This window comes from Ascaphus truei, chromosome 2 (genome assembly GCF_040206685.1).
Source record: "Ascaphus truei isolate aAscTru1 chromosome 2, aAscTru1.hap1, whole genome shotgun sequence".
Classification (NCBI taxonomy): domain Eukaryota; kingdom Metazoa; phylum Chordata; class Amphibia; order Anura; family Ascaphidae; genus Ascaphus; species Ascaphus truei.
The window spans coordinates 356,073,192-356,096,363 of record NC_134484.1 but is presented as its reverse complement, the minus strand read 5'-3'; the positions used below and the strand labels follow the sequence as shown (position 1 = coordinate 356,096,363).

At 40.5% G+C, this 23,172-nt stretch overlaps 1 protein-coding gene across 1 annotated transcript in view; it reads left to right on the top strand.

The window, feature by feature from the left end:
• The window catches only part of LOC142488251 (uncharacterized), a 32,594-nt gene extending 9,905 nt beyond the window's left edge, over positions 1 to 22,689 (top strand). The window contains exons 4-8 of the mRNA XM_075588623.1: positions 8,037 to 8,342; positions 9,742 to 9,819; positions 10,185 to 10,904; positions 21,813 to 21,917; positions 22,511 to 22,689. Of these exons, the coding sequence (XP_075444738.1) occupies positions 8,037 to 8,342; positions 9,742 to 9,819; positions 10,185 to 10,904; positions 21,813 to 21,917; positions 22,511 to 22,689 (1,388 nt within the window). The remainder of the gene's footprint in view (positions 1 to 8,036; positions 8,343 to 9,741; positions 9,820 to 10,184; positions 10,905 to 21,812; positions 21,918 to 22,510) is intronic.
• The last annotated feature ends 483 nt before the right edge of the window (positions 22,690 to 23,172 follow it).

Below are 23,172 nucleotides of genomic sequence, written 5' to 3'. Positions count from 1 at the left end.
AATATATAGCATTACTTGCTTCCTATTTGGCGTTGTGCGCTGCCTCTTTTGTTTCCATTTCTTACAGTGTGGGGGGTGCTGAGCCACCCCCTGTGTTTATAGCAGCAGACGCCTCTACAAATACACGGTTATATGATATTTCTTCATATATACACCCTCACTGTGGTTATTGTGATTTATTTCTTGGTCACTTATTTATGTGGTTTAGTCACTGCACTATATTTATATTCTAAATTCTGGGTTAGATAGTAGCGCACAGTATTTTCTCTGTTTAGTACAATGACATACCTCGCAGCACCAATGTTCCAAAGAGTCACTTAATTAGTGCCAGTGCCCATGTGCTAACAAAAGGGGCCACTGATGGTGCCGGAACAATATTGGAGCTCATGTAGAGTCATGTTTTTTAAATTGTTCTGCTCTGCATCTGTGCTCCTCTGGACAGGTATTCTCTCTCTCTCTCATCATTGGCCTCTCTCTCTCTCTCTCTCTCTCTCTATCTATCTCTTGCTCCTCCCAGCCTACAGTATGTGTATCCTCACTATTCTTTATGTGATGTCATTACCTCTCAGTGTCCTATAGTCTTAGTCCTTTCTTCTGCTCCCAGCCATTGGCCAGTGGGAATGTCCATTAATACACTTGACACTGTGATTGGCAGAGCAGGTTATGTCTTAGTTTCCCCATGGCGTATACAAATAAATAAAAAAAATAATATATATATATGTGTGTGTGTGTGTGTGTGTGTGTGTGTGTGTGTGTGTGTGTGTGTGTGTGTGTGTGTGTGTGTGTGTGTGTGTGTTACAGTACAGTATTATATTCTCATCTGATAATATTTAATTTACTATATTTTCTTGAAACAGAAGCCATGCTGGTACGTCTGCACTCTGCAGTCTTGCATTAGTAGTCCTGTGTTATTAGTGCTCAAATGTGTGGATGCTTAAATAACAATATTAAGAATTTTCAACTGGCAATTGCCAAATATGATGTCACAAAAGGATAGACTTAGAATACCCAGAAGTAAAAGGTATTCAAGAATAATCAAAGCTCTGGCTTCAAATTCAAAATAGTAAGCAACAAAATTGAAATTATTTTTCTTGCCGTAATTATTATGGAACTCCCTGAAGGTGTTTATTATGTTCTAATAGCATGGAGTCTCAAGATATTTTTGAATGCATTTTTTTTTCAGGCAGCATCCAAGGCCAGGTTTTACACTCTTTGGTTGTATTAGTTCTGGGCACGAGATTGTGGTCAGTAAAAAAAAAATGACAGTGTCTTTTTCCTCTTCCAAATGAAGTGTCGATGACATTAAAATTAAAAAGATAACGGGGTCTACAGTATGTACTAAGATTTTATTACACCTTTTTGAATTCGGCAATTTCAGTGCTAAAAAAACCTAGCATTGCAATGCTGAAAAACATTTTGACAAAGAAAAGGCACACACCTTCTGTTTAGTCTGCACACACTCACTTGGCTTACAACAGGTCCATGCAGCATTACCTACCTATGTGATAATGAACTGCTATGTACCTCCTCTTTGTTCTTTCTCGTGACCTCACGGAAATATTACTCTCTCTATCCACTACAAACTCCTCCCTCATGGCCATATCCAACATCACCATACACCCTGGATTTCTCAAAAGCTTTGCACTGTCTACTGAATGTTGGTGGAGAACTCTAAAAACAAACACACCAACCACCACTCACTCTAATGGCAAACATCACAAATTAACAACTTGCAAACAACTACTCAAATTTCTAGTCTTACTATTACTCTATTTTGCAGGTGATATTGAACCTAACCCAGACCCTCCCTTTTCAACTCTGTCCCATACCCCTGTGAATTCCCCCTTTAAATTCCAAATAGGTCTATGTGTCGCCCATATAAATATCCGGAGCCTGCTGCCCAAACTGGATGAACTAAGAGCATGGTGCCTTATTTATAAACCCAAAGCCATCATTCTTACAGAAACATGGCTAACCCTTAAAATTCCTGATACAAATATTGCCATTTAGGGATACTCCATTTCTAGGAGAGATAGGTCAAAGAGAGGAGGATGGGTGTTATTTTATATTGTAGACACCTTACAATTTGCACTGCTAAATTGCCCCCCAAGCCCACCCTCTTTTGAAATCCTAGTTGGCAAAATCTCACAGTACACTGCACACTGCATACACTCACAGCACACTGCATACACTCACAGCACACTGCATACACTCACAGCACACTGCATACACACACACTCACAGCACACTGCACAAACACACACTGACACACACACAGCACACTGCACACCACACTGCATACACTCATAGCACACACTCACAGCACACTGCATACATTCACAGCACATTGCACACACTCACAGCACACTGCACACACATGGCACACACTCACAGCACACTGCAAACACACACTGAAACACACACACACACACACACACACACAGACACACAGAGTCTCACACAGTCAAATACACACACACACATACACAGAGACACACTGTCTCTTTAAGGGAGCTTGCTCTCGCAAGACGGAAGCAGAAGCAGGAAGCAGAGACAGGGAGAAGAGCTGCCAGATGCTGGGTAAGTGCTGTGTGCTGTTGCCGCTGCCCCACCGGGTCTGGGAATGCTGGGAGAGTTCTCAGCTTTCCCCCTCCGGCAAACACGGTACCACCACAAAAAAAAAAAAAACGAGGATAGCGCTATAACGGAGTTAAGCTGTACATTCAATGACTACTTTGTGGGGTGTGCTACTAACTTATTAGCGAAAAACAAACCACAAACATGAATCTCATCCTGGGAGTAACACCGTAGCCCCACCCCCTCCCAACACTGCCCACAATTTTCAATTTGTCCCAGTAAACGAAGAGGAGATTACACAAGCGCTCCTCAAATTAAAACTAAGCAGCCAATGTGGACCTGACTTACTACAATCTAAGTTCCTAAGACTTGGTGCCCCAGCCATTGCTAAACCAATTGCTTCCATAGTCAACTCTATTCTGTCTGCAGGCCATATCCCTAAGAACTGGAAAACTGCCAGACTTGTCCCAATCTTCAAAAGTGTGGACAAAAATACTGTCTCAAACTGCAGGACAATCTGTTGTCTCCCAATACTATCCAAAGTCATGGAAAAATTGTAACGCCTGTATGCCCGCAGACCTGGACAGTCCCCAGTACTGAGGTGGGTTTGGGTATAACATGCACCCACAGTAGTGAGGGCATGCCCGGAGTGTGGTAATGCATTGCTGGGCCTGGTAAGATAGGGTTAAAGTATACTTGCAGAGTCCAGGGTGCCAGAGATCGGATAGTAATGTCCGTGTGCCAGAGTTCAAGGATTGGAGAGAGCAGCGTAGTGATGTCCGTAAGCCAGTGTTCAAGGGTTGGAGAAAGCAGCGTAGTGAAGTCCGTAAGCCAAGGTTCAAGGGCAGGAGAAAGCAGAGTAGTAAAATCCAAAGCAGTACACAAGTTCAAGCCAGGGGAATCCAAACGGGCAGGGACAGGAACCAGCGCTGAAACAAACAAGGGAGCTAGGCATAGACACTGCACAAACTGGAGCTACAGGAAAGCTATTCAGAGCAATGAGTAAGAGGACAGAGTGGGGTTATAAAGGAAGGAGAACCAATAGGGAAGAGAGGAGGAGCAGAGGCTTGAGTGAGAGTTTGCAGGGATAGGTCTGAGAGAGCAGGGGAGGAGACAGGAAAATAATCAAGAGAGGTGGCTTGTAAGCCACGGGGGGCGGAGGTAGAGTTTAGGGGCGGCAGATAACTGGAGTTGGTGCGCGTGCCCTCTGTAAGAGTACTATGCGCGTGCACCGCACATGTCACAGAGCGCGAGGAACGCACCACTGCGGGAATGCTCGGCACCGAAGGTGAGAGGGAAGGAGAGGCAGAGGAGCAAGGTAATGTAGAGGCTGGGGAAATAGAGGCACGCCGAGGGATGCGGGGTGCCACGGAGGGGAGCGAGTGACTTGCGGGGGCCGCGCACGTGACCTGAACGCGCTTCAGTGTATGTCAACCGCGCCGCAGAGGAACGGCATTGAGGAAAGGAAGGGAGAGAGCGAGGACGCAGGGAAGAGGGAGAGCTAGAAGTTGTGGGAACAGAGGTGACGGGGACACGCTGGGGAGCGTGAGTCCCCTGATCCGTTACAAAAATAAGTTCACTTCCAATTAAGCGATTACTATACCAAGTCAAATTTCCCTAGCCAATTCCAATCTGGCTTTCGCCCCAAATACTCCACCGTAACTACCCTGCTAAAAGATTGCAATGAAATCCTGTATGGAATGGAACAGAGACAACTCACTGGTGCAATATTACTAGATTTTGCAAAGGCTTTTGATACTGTTGATCATGCTATCCTGCTTAACAAACTCCAGAGCTCTGGAATAGGGAAACATGCTTCAAACTGGTTTCATTCCTACATATCAGGCAGATCCCAACATGTGTCCATCTCAGGCTCTAACTCCAAACCCCTTGGATATCACCTTGGTGTCCCGCAAGGCTCTGTTCTGGGGCCCCTACAGCTTGTAATGGAGCCTCAATACACATGTACAGTATGCAGATGACACAATCTTATATGCACACACCCATACCTTGAACACATACTTCAATCTGACTTTTTGAGACTCGAAAATTGGATTTCCCAAAACAAACACTGACAAGACTGTAAGAATGGTATTTGGGACAAAGGCTAAAAAAATGTAAGCTTCCAGTGACTGAGCTCCAGGTCAGAACCCACTCTAACAGCACCCTAACTCCTGTTACTAGTTTTAAATACTTAGGCATATGGTTTGATGCCCACTTAATATTTGGGATGCACTTTGATACCCTGACATCCAAAAACTATGCCAAACTAGGTTTACCTTACAGGAACAAATACTCCCTAAGTCTGCTGGTCAGAAAACGTATTGCACAGCAGATGCTAATGCCAATTATCGACTATGGGGACATAGTATATGGCTCGTCACCCCAAACCCACCTTAGCAAACTTGACACCCTCTACATTTCTATATGCCGTTTGTTCTCCAATGCAATGACAACACACATCACTGCGAATGCTCAAAGAACTAGATTGGTCATCACTTGAGTCTAGGCGCAAAGTTCATCTTTCGTGTCTTGCCTTCAAATACCTTCTGGGCAAACTACTGTTGCGGCCAAGCTTAATCTAAAGCTTAACCGCAATTTTCTTAGCCTTTTTTTTTTTGGCGCCGAAATTGGCCGCGCGCCAGCCGCATTTTGCGCTGGAAAAAAAAAAGCCCGCGTCTGCACGCGGTTTAAAAATAGCTGCGGTGGCGGCCGCTTTAGACTAGGTGCGGCCGCCACTGTACCCATCTATCTGAACAAGCTCCTCACCCCTACCACATGCAGAGATCTGACTCCAAAAGACTGTTCATGTTCCTAAGGCTCAACAAAGAAGCTGGCTACTCCTCCTTCTGTTACCATGCACCCCAAAACTGGAACAACCTACTGGAGACTCTCACAGCCACCACCAGTTTAAGTTATTACATAACTAAAGCTGTCTCACATTTTAATCTGGTCTGTAACTGCTTTACATATGGCTTGTAGACAGCTTCCGACTTTCGCTTTCTCGTGATCGGCACAGCAGAAAAAAGCAGGTTCCTGTGTCCATAGAATCGGGGTTGATCCATGGATGCAGATGGAAAAATGCACAATACAGTATCTGTGCGAGAGCTCGTTTAGATAGAGATCAGCGTGTAGGAGGCTATGCAATTTTTGTCACCTTTTATGCACTGTGTCCCTATTTGAATTGTTTGGCGGGCATGGCCATGAGCTGCAGGTGTTAAACCTGTGCGTACTATATACTAAACCTGTCGAGAGAGGTCCATTACATTATAAATACACCATCACTTCTGTTGATTCAATGCATATTGAATATACATCGAATACATATCGAAAATACATTCCTCTATGCTTGATTTATTTTCTAAAGCAGCAATGCCAAGGAAAAGGATTTTAAATGATCTCAGCATGAGAATACATGATATGTACAACAAAGGACACAGAATTTTACAGATCCAACGCTGGCTAGTTACGCGGGCCTCGGTTTTGCAAAAAGCACTGTCAGCTATCATGCCCATGGTAAGTCAAAAAGTGTAAAGCGGAGTCCCCCAGTCACAACACAGTAAGTATTTTTGTTTTCATTCTGTAATTACTATATTACAGTACTTGCATATGCTTGTTGCATTTCCAAATGCATTTTTTCTTTACTTGTTATCTTTGCAATTAGATTCAAGCCTAAAAATTACTGTACTACTTTTAGACAAAAATATGAAAGGGTTTATTTTTCTCCTAAAAAGAAGAAAACTGTCCTGCGCTCAAGCCGTCATCCAACACTGTGTGAGTCACATGAAAAGATACAGGGAATTCTAATGGACCAGAATGGAGGTCAGAGCTTGATAAGAGTGTACTTACCCATGAAAAGCTCACTTCAGACCTCGGTCCTAGTTTCCTCTGTGCTCTGATCTGGGCGTACAGCCTTCAGTTAATGTAACAGGCAGGAGAAGAGATCCGGCGTCACAGCCAGTGACTGAATCGGAAGCACTTCCGGTTTGAACAGTAAGGGCCTCATGCAGTAAGCGTCGATTATGTGAAATTGGCAATCTTACCGATTAGTCATGTTATTGGCGTTTTTTCCTCTCCGTATGCAGTAAGTGCCGAATACATTCAAAATCAACCCGAAAACAAATCCGCCCACTCTCACGATGATTAGCCGATCACACACAGGTGTATCGGCGTGCGTGGCGGGGTGCTGATAGGTTGCCCAATCACAAATCTTGCTGAATCAGGCGAAACAAGCATGTTTTGGATTGCGCGCCATATTTAAAGGCAACGTGTACTGCTATTCATTCTCTGTGTTGTTGGGAGTGAGAGAGAGAGAGACGCACAGAGCTGGCTGTTTGAACATTTGCATATTGACTGAGAGACTTGTTGTGTATTGGGTGAGCTTTGTCCATTGTTGTTTTGTTTACATCTTTGTCTTGTTTTATATGTGGAAGTGTTTCGTGTGATTGCCTGTACATTTCTTGTCTGTTTTTTGTGAGTGCTGGAAGTATGCCCGCAAAGCGTGGGAAGAGTGATGCTGGTGGGAGTGGGAGTGCTACTCGTGCGAGTACGCGTCGGAGTGAACGTACTGTTCAGGGGAGTGATGTTGCTGAGAGTGAGAGTGGTGTTGCAGGGAGTGGGAGTGCTGGTGCTGCGAGTGGTGTTGCTGGGAGTGGGAGTGCTGTTGCTGGGAGTGGGAGTGCTGTTGCTGGGAGTGGGAGTGCTGTTGCTGGGAGTGGGAGTGCTGTTGCTGGGAGTGGGAGTGCTGGTGCTGGGAGTGGGAGTGCTGGTGCTGGGAGTGCTGGTGCTAGGAGTGTGAGTGCTGTTGCTAGGAGTGTGAGTGCTGGTGCTAGGAGTGTGAGTGCTGGTGCTAGGAGTGGGAGTGCTGGTGCTGGGAGTGCTGCTGGTGGCGCAGTTGCTGATGGGGTGGATGGTGGTGGCGTGCTTGCTGGTGGGCAGCTTTTGGAGGCTCTTCCATTGGAAGAAGGAGAGTCCAGTCAGCACCAGCCAAGCTCTGACCCTAAACCTGCTCGGAAGAAACGTGTGGAGAAGCCACGTAATCCTCGCTTCAATGACCAGGAAAATACAGCTCTTGTCACTGGCATTCTGGAGCACTATGACAGTATCTATGGACATTTACTAGGTAAGTGTACATTTACATTTATTATTCAAATACATGTGATCCTAGGTCATCTGAGTTTTGTTCATATGCAAATATGGGTACAGAAGATCTTTCTATGTTAATTAGTGTGGAAAAACAGCTTTTTATCATGCGTTACAAGGACGTACAATTTGCGTTAACTGCATACAATATTAATGCAACCTTGCTTACATGTATAGTTTTAGTAGTGAATGCTCATGTGCTTCACATATTACACCTAAAACAGCATGTTTGCTATCTCTTGGAACAGCTAGCAGTGTAGGAAACTGGTGCTTATATTATTATTAATTTACCTTATATATTTTATATGTTTTTCAAGGGCGGACAAGTTCAGCAAGCAGAAAAGAAATGTGGGACACAATAGTCATTGGTGTCAATGCGTGTGGGAATCATGTGAGGGACAAGCGGAATTGTCACAAGAGATTTGATGATATTAGGTCCAAATTGAAAAAGAAAATACAACACCAACGCGTGCATGCTACTGGCACTGGAGGTGGGCCCACACCACAACGTCTCATATTAAGTCCATTGGAGGAGCTGCTTCGGGCAAAATTACTTCCCGTCGTCGTGGAAGGCTTACCTGGTGACCGTGATATAGGAATTTACCCCTCACAATTTCCACCAGGTGAGAAATATTACTGTACTAGGCGTGTCGTTGCTTACAGTTATTTTGCATAGTTACACTGCTTTTTATACTGTCTTCACAATATAAGCATACCTGCATCTATATATGTATATGTCTGATTCTGTATATATATATATATATCTCAAAATAGACATATATGTTGTAGTCCTACTAAAAGCAGTAACTAATATAGCACGTGCCATTGCGTGCTCATTTACATGTGAATTCCCAAAATGCATTGCTGCAGTGGAAGCAATTGATGGTGGGCGAAGATGGGGAACAACAGGGTAGTACACATGTGTAACACATGTTAATGAGAAATTATTACTAGCTACAGGTACAGAACAGAAATATGTAGAATATTATTGTGTATTTTATTTATTTTACTCCGACAAACATGACATTACTGCCTATTTTAAGCATGCATCAAATATATTGCATGCAACGGCCTACAAACATCACTTGCACTAACACATCTATAGTTGTTTATGAAAAGGTCCATTTTTGCTTTAACTCATATACAGACAGCATAATGAGGCACACGTATCATATTTTATGTCATTGTTTTCATAACTTAAAAACTGCACATGACTATTTAGCTCATCTACCATTGTGTTAAAGCAGCTGCAATTAATATCTCATCACAGCATACACTTCAACAGAGGGGGTGGGGTTCAGCACACACACTAATTACAGCCTCATTTTAGGGGCAACTTAGTTCACACCATTTTCACCTGTTTCAAGTAATTGAAAGGTGTGGCTCATTAAGCTTTTTGGGGAAGGGAATACCGTTCTTACAACCTCACTAGCACAACTGAAGTTAATCACACTCATTTGAAAGCTTCACTTTAGCTACTAAATGCCCCAACAACTCATTACTTATCAAAGCGTACGTCACACATTAGTTCACTCATATCTATAGTTGAACTACTATCAACGACACATTATCACACACTGCATGTCTTGTCTTGTTGAGTCACAGCCACATTCAGGTGTGCCACATCTTATATTAATGTACCACACATATCCTCTACCAAAAACAACACTTTTTGCAATATGACCACCTTCATGATAACCATTGTGAATGGTCATCTCATGATAGTTATGTACATTATGATACTGATATCACTACACAACATATGATTTTTATGTACAAATTTTTTCTATTTATCCTCACGCATTACTGCAGGAACATAGTATGTTTTATGTTAGGGAACTCAAAAGTTCTAAGTACACAGGCATGTACATTGTTATTACAACTATTTATGTTCACTTTCACACACACATTTTGGGTTAAGGAAATGATGCTGTTAGGTACTCATAAATACAGAACATACAATAACTGTTTGTTCAATATTTACACATGTAAATGTAAAACTTATGTTATTGTTATATATAGTTGCCCCTGAAGGACATGTGTCACCTGAGACTGAACAAGTGTCTTCACCTGGGTCAGCCAGCTCAACACACCTAGAAGGTGAGTGTATCAGTTGGTGGCCATATAATATGTGCTCTTCTATATGTTATGTTGTCATGTTCATTATTTGTTTTGCACATCTTCTTTAAATAGGATTACTTAGTGTCAGTGAAAATGAAGTGTAAGGCAACTTGTATTGTGTTAGTGATGTTAACTATCATGTAGAAGTTGTGAGTTTACAGCAAGTTTTCATTCACTCATATTTCATACTGAGTCCAAACATTATTCTTAAGTCAAGGTAGTTTTTAATGTGAGGTTATAAAACGTATGGAAACATGTTAGTTGTTACTTATGACACAGTACAATTACATAGTAACACAGCAGAGATTAACATGACATTTAATAATGTGTACATTTATTTGTAGAACATGATGAAGAGGATTATGATGATGATGATGACGCCACCGCCATAGACACACAAATAGAAGCAAGTGACCATGAAGACGTTCCAATTGAAACTGTTTTACCGGCAAATCGTCCAGCAAATACGACATACGATGCAATTGTAGCTTCTGAGGGAAAAATTGTGGAAGCAGAAAATCGTCGCCATTCTGACTTCATGACAGTGCTGGAAAGGATGATTGCACTGCAGGAAGAAACAGTTTCACAATTGGCACATCTCCACAGAGTCTTCATTGAAGTGCCGAAACAGTTGCAAAAAATCAACACCTCATTCGAAGCATTAGTTGTTCAGCAAACACAAGCTAATTACTGGAGAATGACTAATGTACCACAATTCAACACCTCCCAGCCAGGATCTGTTCATGCAGGTCAGTTTTCACCACATTCATCTGATATTCATTCACCAGGCCCAAATGTCACCGGTCAAGTAGCAGACATTGCTGTGCAGGTTCCTGATGACATCCTACCGCTGCCATCTGTACAAATTCAGCAGCAGACACCTACAAAGGAGCCCACAAAAACAAAACACAAGCAGTTACTACTGACCAGTTTTTGGTCAAAAACAACAAAAGACACACATGAAACAGACCAACCATCACTTGTGCAGTGTCTACCAACTAGCTCACATGTGTCAGTGGGCACAAGCCCTGTCCGTGAACAGTCACTACCCAAAAGCCATGTAGGTGAGTCACTGGCCAAAAGCCCTGTAGGTGAATCGCTGCCCAAAAGCCCTGTAGGTGAATCACTGCCCAAAAGCCCTGTAGGTGAATCACTGCCCACAAGCCCTGTAGGTGAGTCACTGGCCACAAGCCCTGTAGGTGAGTCACTGGCCACAAGCCCCGTAGGTGAACAGTCACTGCCCAAAAGCCCTGTAGGTGAGTCACTGGCCACAAGCCCTGCCCGTGAAGTGCCAGAGGCCACTCAAAGTGGCTCTGTTGTGCCTAAAGTTGGTGGCAAAAGAAAAAGGAAAATTCAAGAGACAACAAGCAGGCCTGTTACTCGCTCGCAAAAGGAACAAAAAAAATAAATGTTATAATTCAGAAAATATGTCTTTGGCCTTGTTTTGTTGACTTCAGATTATCTAATTACTATTGTATGTATGCTGAAGACTGTGTTGTTTCCAAACTTTCAAGTATGTTCTTGTACACGTGAAGTTTTGGAAATGTTAACACTCCTAATTAATGAATAGTGTTATAAATATTTATGTTTTAATCGTCTGTTCAGTAATGGTCCATCAGGAGCCAGTTGCTAAGTTTAGAGAAGCTGCCATTGACTTTGCAGCAAAACATTGCATTTGGGTGTGTTAATTGATGTAATCATTGCATGTGCATATTATTTTCATGCAATTATAAAAGCACCTATTTAACTGCAAACATCTTTCTTGTACGTGTACAGCAGGATTTTGTGTTAAATATTACTTACCTTTGCTGCCCATTGTAATGTTGTCCTTTAATCATTTATGTGTTCTTGTTTCAAGAACATCTCTGAATTGATACTAATATATATGTAGTATGTATTGATATATGCACACACACACACACAGACACACACTGTGTGTGTGTGTGTGTGTGTGTGTGTGTGTGTGTGTGTGTGTGTGTGTGTGTGTATATATAGTGCTATCTAAACTGCTATAGATGTATTTACAAAAAACATACACTTCATGCTTCCTTGTGAAAACACAGTATTTTAATAATACAGGCCTAATGTTTGACAACTATACTAAGTGTGAGCCTCTAACATTATTGGGCGCAAACAAATGTTTATTACTTAATTCACTCATGTTCATCACCATTTAAATAGGTTTCATACAAGGCCTACTTACTGCCATCAATATGTTGTGTGTACTCCAGCAATATTAAAAAAAAAAAAAAAAATTACTTTTTTATATATATATATATATATAATATATATATAACAAAAAAAACAAAAATAATATTTTTTTATATATAATATATATATATATATATATATATATACATATACACATACACATACACATACACACAATATACATATAGTACAATATACACTTTATATATATATATATTTATGAGATAGATATATTTATATATATATAGATACACACGTATTTAAACTCATGCAGACAGGGACTTAACCAGACTTTCAAATACACACAGAAATGTATGTGGGAAAAAAACATTTCATTTTGCAGGTGTGTGTATTTACTGATATGGCTGTATAAGCACTATTTTCACACAGTGCTCTTTGTTATTTTGCAAGAAAACTCAATGTTACTGAATGAAAAGTGTACTAATGTTTTCAAAAACGAGATAAAAAAAGGATACATGTTTGTCCCACATGCGGCTATCACTAACCACAAATGTTCAAGCAATTATAACTAGAAATCCAATTGGCGTTTGAAATAAGGAGTTACAGTTTATACTTTTGTTGACCTTGAAAAGGAAACACAGCAATTTGTTAGCCACTGAGCAGTTTCATTTTGATGAGCAAAGAACAGATACCTGCACACATCTTTTGTGCTACTCTGCAATGGCTGATGAATTGGTGACAATTATGAATCCGAATTTAGGTTATAAATACATGATATCAGAAGCTATTTTATCAACTTGCGGACATCAAGCAAGCACACGCCAAATCTATGATTTGATTCGAGCAAAATATCCTTATTACCAAAACCGTCGGCATGCGCGCAATTTTAATTCATCAATAAGATTCACTTTATCAACAAATGACTTTTTTGAACGTGTGCAGGATAAGCTAGAACACAACTATGGTTTCTGGAAGATTGCCAAAGAAAAACATTTCACCGTGAAAGAAGGCACATATATTGTGGTTAAAGGCATATTTATTCCTAATGCCAATAGCAATGGATCCGCTACTACTGTTCCTTGTGAATCGATAGCTGCTGCAATATCTGCACCCTCCATTCCTGAAACCCACATTGTACATGAACATAACTACTATGATTCTGTACCAAGCCTTTCAGCTGAAAATGCATTGGAATGGGTACCCGAAGAAATGAACATACCTCCCGACCAATTGTTTGAAGAAAGCAGTGGCGATTCCTATGAGCGCTTCATGGAGGAGATGTGTTTCATACTGGATTCAGCGTTTGGGTCAAGCGTGGATGAAAATGCCTTGCATTTCTGGAGTGACCAGTTGCAGGCAGACGAAGAGTTAATTCTAGAAGAATGGTAAATATAACAATCGTTATGCGTTGACTCTGCGTTTACATTTTTTTTTTTTTCTAACCACCATTTTCCCTTTCAATGCGTGGATACAGCGTAACATAGCAGACTGCATAACATGTAGCGATCACAAACAAATTGTTTCCGAATACAATATAGTAGAACCTGAAAGAGTAGTACACATTGCTGACGGAATAAATATACGTACTTTCCTATCACTTTAAACATATTAGCAACATTTTACCATAACTCTAACACATACCTGTTTTGTTATCATGCTACATCTACAACATTTAAAAGCGGGTCCACCACGTATGACGTGGGACCCTTGTCATGGCCCAAGGCGTCCTTAAAAAGGATTACGGATGTAAGTCCCGCCCCCAAGCGACGTGCGCGCCTCAAAGCCTATTGGCTGTCATGTTTTGTTATAGTAACGGTAACTGCAGTGTGTCATACAGTGGGGGCGTACACTGGGCGTTAGCCGAATGTTAATTGAGTGGGAGGAGTGTTAGCGTGCGTTTCACGCTGGTTTAACATGACGTCACACGTATTGCATTTGCGCATTGTGTTATCGGCCGTCCTTTCTGTCCAAACACGTCTGTTTAAAAAGAATACAGATGTACTCGTTTAGAACGAATGTAGTTTCGTATTCATTGTATTTTAAATAAAGATTGTATGTTTAATCATATTTTCAACCTGTATTGAACGCACAACGTACGCTTTGTTTTGCGCATGCGCAAACAGTTAGTGCAGCCAAGCCTGAAGTGCGTGCGCACACTAAGATGTGCGCGCACATTTTTCAGTATACAGGCAACGTTCACATCATATACATAGTTATGCCTGCTACAAATTTAAAGAAACATTACATACTGATGTACACTTGTACTTCTAACATATAAGTGAGTGACGTGTGTATGTACACAATCATATAGAGCTGTGTAACGCGTTGTCACGGATACATATATAGTAAGGTGCCATCTTTGACCATCATGTGTTTGCTGTATTTCAGAGATGTCGGGGAAGATACAATCGGATCAATGTATGATTTCAGAAGAGTCTACCTTTATATGAGATGATTGTGAGGAGGAGCCACCGACTACTATACTACATATGGAACTAATTTTATATTGCTTGCAGCGCTTATTAACAAACAATTAAAAATGTGATACACTTATGCCTATATTGCATAAGCACTTAATTAACATAATGATGTTGCAAAATAGTGCCTCATGAATTTTTATTGAGTGTTCTTTAATGACTACTATCATTTTATGGCATGGTGTGTTTTATATATAACAACCATTCCCACTCTGCTAACACATTTGTGTATTCTATTGTGTAATGGAACGTATGACTGTCGAAACTATGTAACAATAATAATAAGAATAATAATTATTATATGAGCATGTTCATGTATAGCGCTGCTAGTTGTACACAGCGCTTTACAGACACATTTTTCAGGCTGAGGTCCCTTGCCCGTGGAACTTACAATTTATTTTTGGCCGCCTGAGGCACAGGGAGATAAAGTGACTTGGCCAAGATCACAAGGAGCCGACACCGGGAATTGAACCAGACTCCCCTGCTTCAAACTCTCAGTGCCAGTGTGTGTCTTTACTCACTGAGCCACTCCTTCTCCCAATGTAAAGGACACTTACAACCAACTAGCCCTTTATTGTTAAAAATCTCTTGTTACATGGGTATGTTGATAAAATGGTTTGGGACTGTAGCAATTAATGTTATTGGCCAGATGTTGTGGTCCCCTACAATGCATGATGTTCTGAATATGACATCAACATCATGTAATGAAGTACGTTTCTGTGTATATTTCCTTAACCTAACTAACTATAGTTTACTGTGTTTATTAAACTTTCTAAAAATACATCGTATAGTCAATATGATGATATAAGCTACCATAATAAAGCTGGTGTTATCATTTGTCGGTGTTATACATGGATCCTACACAAATTGATACAGACACAAACAGTTGTCTTAAAAATTGTGTCTATGCTAATGTGCACGTGATTGACGTTACAATTGTGAGAATACTTGATAATTATCATCATGATAATGATGAAGTGACGTGAATTATATTGCAAAAATATTACCAACATTGTCATATAGGTAAATTAGAAATGCTAAATGACAGTAACATTTGCAACAAAATAGTGTTTTCTGTTCACAGTTTTACACTTGGTACATGTAGGACACATCCACACACGTGTGACTTATACATACACATGTCACAAATTTAAATTCATGTTGACTATTAATTCCTAGCATTAAAAAACACCTACATTGCTAAATATAAGATGTAGTACGCATTGTTGTGATTACAGGCATTCATGCATGGAGTGTTATGATCAGTCAATTTCATCCGTGATGAATGAGCTCCCGTAAGTAAACAAATAAGTACAGTTATCCCCTTTTCTCCAAACACCTCTATATTACATGAATGGAATTTTTAAGGAAACATACATAAAATGTGATAAAATGTGAGTAATCATTTTCTAATACAATGCACATGAAAGCTCAAGAGTAGCTAAATGCATATACATGATACAGAAAGTACATGTATGTTACATTTGTCTTTAAACCAATATGTTGTGTTTTTACTTCAAATAATTATAGGAAGATTGAGGTAGGCACATCTTATGAGAGATGTCAGCAAATATACATACCATGATCAGTCATACTGGAGATATACCTATAATGCAAAGGAACAATATATAAATTGCAAACATTGACATGCCATCTTCAGTACCGTAAACAACACAGCAAAGTGTGTATTTGGTGTTAAATGTGCAACACCATGTATATTTAATCACATTCAAAATGTAAATGTGCGTGGTGTACACATCATATGGATGTACATGTTACACTGCACCAATAACATTGTATGTAAGCATACTAGAAGCATGAATGAGTATGGGCATAATATGTGTATTGTGTTAGCATAAGGAACAACACAATGCTAAAATATTAGTGCTTTGTTACCCCAGTTGTATTCACATACACACAACTAAAGTACAATTGAAGAGGGATTATATAACCTGTGCAACAATAACATACCGGTGCCACATCCCTTTGTGCACACAGCAGAGAGAAGAAAGGTGTGCAACCCATATTCATCTGTGTCCTAACAGAAGGTTATATAAAAAAACATTATTGTTAAGATAACATAATGTAAGTATAAAAGTAGAACTTGGAACATATCTGTTTTTACTTACAAGAAAAAAATGAATTGATGAGATTCTGGCGTGTCTGGCCACCACTGGCTGTTTGTTCATTTTCAGCAGCTACATGGGTGGGATGCTCGTCTACCAAAGGCTCAGCTAGGTCTGATTGTACATTGTGCCTGAGTGCAACATTGTGCAAAATGCAACAGGCAAGGATAATATCAGACACTTTTTGAGGCTTGTATAGAAGAGCCCCACCAGTTCTGTCCAGACACCTAAATCTGGTCTTGAGTAGGCCAAATGTCCTCTCTATAACAGATCTTGTAGATATATGGGCTGCATTGTACCTCTCCTCTGCTTCAGTTTGAGGGTTTAGCACCGGAGTCAAGAGCCACGGCCTAATTCCGTATCCTGAGTCACCTATAATGAATGGAGCACACATAAGCTGACATTAGTGATCAAATTGTACAATGCCAACATTCCTAAATAAAAATGTGTTTTGTGTTATAACATGTAAATGTGTACTCACCCAGCAGCCAACCATGTTCAAAATGTCCCTCTTCGAACGCATGGAAGACTGAAGAGTTCCTCAGGATAGAGGAATCGTGACTGGAACCAGGGAATTTGGGTACCACATGCATTATCCTCATCGTCGCATCACATACCACCTGTATATTGAGTGAATGGTAGTGCTTACGATTGCGGTACACATGCTCACTCTGACTAGGTGCAATCAAAGCAACATGTGTGCAATCGATTGCACCCAGCACACATGGTATCCCTGCTATATTATAAAAGGCAGTCCTGACTTCCAGCCACTCTGTCGCCTCTGTAGGAAAATGAATATAATTCCTAGCGCGTCTATTGAGTGCATAGAGAAACTGGGTCAAGGCCCGCGAGAATGTAGATTGCGAGACCCCGCCCACTATACCCACAGTTGTCTGGTATGACGCGGAAGCAAGATAATGTAATGAGCACAGCATTTTAACAAGCCCAGGGACTGCACGACCTCTGGCTGTGAAAAAATCTAAATCTCCCCTTATCTCCTGATAAAGAGATAAGATTGCTGCTGAACTCAAACGATAGCGACTTACAATCTCCTCCTCACTCATCCCATCTAACAGGGTTCTCTCCCTGTACAGACGCGGACGAGGCACAACTTGTCTCCTCTGTCTTCTCCTCTGATCTCCTGTCCCTCTCCCTGTCCCTCGGCCTGTCCCTCTCCCTGTCCCTGTCGTATCCGCGTCACTGTCCCTGTCACTGTCCCTCGGTGTGTCCCTCCCTTGCCCTAAGTCATTCTCTTCATCAGCAAGCATGTCATAGAAAAGAATGTTCCTCCGTCTCCTAAACAATCTCAACATTTTGAAATGAGTAGCTGTGAATGAGCAGGTAATGGGCGTCCTTTAAATAGGTATGTGATGATGTCAGGTGACATAGTAAAATGCAAGGTTTTACATTAACATAATAAAGTACTTGTGTGGCAAGCTGTGTGCAGTTGTTGTGTGTATTCTGCAGGGAATGATGATATTTGCCAATGATGTGACGTGATGCTTTGTACAAACATTGCTTGCAAATAAATAGTTGCATGTGCAATGCATGTAAAACTTGTGAACGCAAGAGTCAGTCATGTAATGAGACAAAAAGGCTGAGATTGATGTGGGAAAAGTTTTGTGTAACATGTGTAATTAGCCATGTTATTGTGACATGTTGCCAACAATGAATAGTCGTGTGCATATGCATGCATTTCTGTAATGAGGATAGTTGCTATAGAATGAGTTTACAAGGTGTCCCAATGATGAATTACTGTACATGTGTGTATAAGTTAGGTTGAAGTGCTTGTAATGCAACGGTTATAATGTAAACATGCAATGTGATTGCGCGTCCAATAAGTGACGTCATGAAAATAGGGAGGACCAAACCTAGATGTAAACATGAGAATTTAGATGTACATGAACGTTTAAAGATGCGTGACACATTACAAGCATTGTGTAATGTAAAGGAACATGAATATACTGTGTATGTGTGACATGTGTGACATGTGTGACATCATGTAAACAATTGTCGCTCAATTCAGTAAAATGTGTGATATGATGTGAGGTTCTCCTTTAAGAGTTGAGTATAGTATTTTCCCTTGACACATCATCACATGATGAGTAATGTGACCCGCAAATGCTGAAAACATGTAAAAGTATAATGTTATGCAAATAATACACGTCAGCTGTGACACAATGCAGGGAATGCCCCCACACTGTAATGCAAATCCCCTTTGTATTGTGAGCAATGAAACGTAAACAGTACTATACTGTTATACGTCCCCGCTCCATTGACTCCATTGATGTACAGAAGATTTTTTTTTTCTAAGTGCCGTTCCGGCAGCCTTAGCGATTGTTCTCCCGTCCAAACTGCCAACTTTAGTTGGCGGGAGAAATCGGCCATAACATCTCAATTTCGTAGTGCCGATCAGCCCCGATAAGCTGGTTTTTTTTGTTGAATCCAGCCGATTTAAAAAAGTGGCGATCAGTGGCGAAAACAGGCTTATCGGCAGCCGACTGGCCATAACAAAATAATCGGCTCCGAAACCTGGCGAAATCAAGCACTTATCGGCGCTTACTGAATCTCAAACCCAATTTTGGCTATAAAATGGTGATAATTCCCTTATCAACGCTTACTGCATGAGGCCCTAAATCTTTATTAAACGCACAAAAGGACACAGGCTACACCACAGTCTCCCCCTCAACGCGTTTCACGCTCAGAATAGCGCTTTTTCTTGGAGTGAGGAGCTGTAGCCTGAGCCTGCACATTTATAATAAAAAAAGCCAGCGAAAAATTGGTTTAAAATATTATAACCCATGCACTACCAATGCCATAACTGCTCTGTAATGATAAGGAAGAATTTTACAGAGGCTGTACAGTCAAACCACACTTTTAACTAAAGTACAGTACTGTACAACACTTTAGCTGTACTGTCCTAAATACTGCACAGTAATTACAGTACAGTAACAACCCTGTTGTGTCACTCTGCATACTATTGCAATATACTGTACATTATTGCCGTAAGACACTTACTTTACATGTCCATATTTCCATCCCAATTGACATCTCATGAACCTTATGCTAGTCTCAGATGCAGTGATATTGTGACTCTTGTCTAGAATAGTTTTGACTGTTTCTGCACAGCGCTCATCATTAGCCTTACTGATTTCATCCACCAGATGCTTTTCTGTCCAACAGTTGAAAGGAAATGAGAACAATTTGTTAGGCCCAAAAATAACTAAACAAAAATATGCATTTAATATGCAAGATACTTTTAGAGTCATAAAATCAGCAGGAGAAATATAAAGGCAGGAGAAGAGATCCGGCGTCACAGCCAGTGACTGAATCGGAGGCACTTCCGGTTTGAACAGTAATTCTTTATTAAACGCAAAAAAGAACACAGGCTACACCACAGTCTGCCCCTCAACGCGTTTCACGCTCAGAATAGCGCTTTTTCTTGGAGTGAGGAGCTGTGGCCTGAGCCTGCACATTTATAATAAAAAAAGCCCGCGAAAAATGGGTTTAAAATATGTTAACCCATGCACTACCAATGCCATAACTGATTATTATAGTGCTGCATAACCACAATCCCATCCTTACTTGCTTAACAATAAATGCACATAAGCCCGAATTGTATTTGACATAGTAATGAGGAAAGATGCACTGCACTGGTAAATAATCACAGGAACAATGCTACACTGCACTGGTAAATTATCATAGGTACACTAATATAAAACACTGGATGCAACAAATCAAGTGAAAAAGAACACTAAGGACCATAAACAGATTTAACCCCTTGATAAAGACAGGATCTAATAGTTAGAACTTATCATTAAAACTCTTGTTGTTAGTAATAACAGTATAAAGAGTATTAATTAAATTTATTAAAGGGTATAAAGGTCCCAAATGTCAAGAAAAAAAGGAAAGAAAGGGAAGAATGGAAGGAGTAAAGGAGGGGGAGAAAGGGAAGGGAGTTGGAGGGGGGGGGGAGAGGTAGGGGGAAGTAGGGGGAGGGGAAGAAGGGGGGAAGGAAGTGGGAGGGGAGACGAAAGAAAAGTAGACCAGGCTAAAGCTTAGTACATAAACTTAAAACGTCACCACTTTAGTTAAAACAATTTCCTCATAGTGAATCCGACAAAAAATAAAAAAATGCATCAAAGAAAACAATGCAGGTCCCATTCAATATTGAAACACTGCAACCCAATGGGCTAAATATTGAATGGGACCTGCGTTGTTTCCTTTGATGCATTTTTTGATTTTTTGTGTGATTCACTATGAGGAAATTGTGGTGACGTTTGAAGTTTATGTACTGGTCTACTTTTCTTTCGTCTCCCCTCCCACTTTCTTCCCCCCTTCTTCCCCTCCCCCTACTCCCCCTACCTCTCCCCCCTCCCCTTCCCCCCCTCCCCCCCCAACTCCCTTCCCTTCCCTTTCTCCCTCTCCTTTACTCCTTCCATTCTTCCCTTTCTTTTCTTTTTTTCTTGACATTTGGGACCTTTATACCCATTTAATAAATTTAATTAATACTCTTTAAACTGTTACAGTATTACTAACAACAAGAGTTTTAATGATAAGTTCTAACTATTAGATCCTGTCTTTATCAAGGGGTTAAATCTGTTTATGGTCCTTAGTGTTCTTTTTCACTTGATTTGTTGCATCCAGTGTTTTATATTATTGTACCTATGATAATTTACCAGTGCAGTGTAGCATTGTTCCTGTGATTATTTTCCAGTGCAGTGCATCTTTCCTCATTACTATGTCAAATACAATTAGGGCTTATGTGCATTTATAGTTAAGCAAGTAAGGATTGGATTGTGGTTATGCAGCACTATTATAATCAGTTATGGCATTGGTAGTGCATGGGTTAACATATTTTAAACCCATTTTTCGCAGGCTTTTTTATTATAAGTGTGCAGGCTCAGGCCACAGCTCCTCACTCCAAGAAAAAGCGCTATTCTGAGCGTGAAACGCGTTGAGGGGCAGACTGTGGTGTAGTCTGTGTTCTTTTGTGCATTTAATAAAGAATTACTGTTCAAACCGGAAGTGCCTCCGATTCAGTCACTGGCTGTGACGTCGGATCTCTTCTCCTGCCTTTATATTTCTCCTGCTGATTTTATGACTCTAAAAGTTTCTTGCATATTAAATGCATATTTTTGTTTAGTTATTTTTGGGCCTAACAAATTGTTCTCATTTCCTTTCAACTGTTGGACAGAAAAGCATCTGGTGGATGAAATCAGTGAGGCTAATGATGAGCGCTGTGCAGAAACAGTCAAAACTATTCTAGAGAAGAGTCACAATATCACCGCATCTGAGACTAGCAACAGGTTCATGAGATGTCAATTGGGATGGAAATATGGACATGTAAAGTAAGTGTCTTACGGCAATAATGTACAGTATATTGCAATAGTATGCAGAGTGACACAACAGGGTTGTTACTGTACTGTAATTACTGTGCAGTATTTAGGACAGTACAGCTAAAGTGTTGTACAGTACTGTACTTTAGTTAAAAGTGTGGTTTGACTGTACAGCCCCTGTAATATTCTTCCTTATCATTACAGAGCATATCCTATGATAAGGGAGGCCAAGAAGATTAAAAAAATAAGTGGACCAAGCACTGTCATGGATCGAAAATGGCGAAACTTTTCAGGATGTCATCTTGTCTGATGAGACAATGGTAGCTCTTGAGAGATTTGCCACTTTTGCATTCCGAAAAAAAGGACGGCTATCTTTGAAGCCGCGGCCCAAGCACCCACTGAAATGCATGTGTGAGTTGCGATCTCTAGATGTGGACCAGAATGCATAATCATCTTTGAGGGTAAAATAATGCAGAAAGGCACATGCAGTAGCCTTATGCACTGTACAACTGTAGTGTATTAATCTTTTTCATAGTTTTTTCTTTTCTTGTTCCAGGAATCATGAACAAAGTATTTTTTCAAGAGCAAATTGTCACTCGTATTGCTCAATACATTAAGCATGATTTCCCATCTGTGGGTCACCGGTTTTTCCAGGACAATGACCCTAAACATACCGCCTCTTCAACCTATATTCTTGCCAGTGAGATCAACAGTGTTAAGACGCCACCGGAGTAAGTGTTCCAGTGTATAGTAACTGTTTTTCATTGTTTTAAACAGTTTTTATCTGATCAACTAATTCACCATTTTTTCCCCCTTTCATTCTAAATCTCCGAATTTGAACCCGATAGAATTGGTAAGGCGGGTGATGAAGGATCATATAAGAAAGGTTGTTAAGCTGTGCAAAAAAGAGTAATTAAGAAAAAGAATACTGAGTTTCTGGAACGACATACTCACCGTACAAAATGCAACAATTGTATTGACCATATTGGCAGCATTTTGCCCGTACTTTTAGAGCATAATGGGCAGGCCACCAGCATGTAGTAAGGTACTGTACTGTAGCAAGGTAAGTACAGGTACAGTAAGTATAGTACATGTAAATATGGCATTTACAATAACCTGTTTCAATGTTAGCCTTATATTAAAGGTACTGTAATTGAACTTTAACCATTTTATATCTGCGCTTAATCTCTCCACATTCTACAGAATATATTTTATACA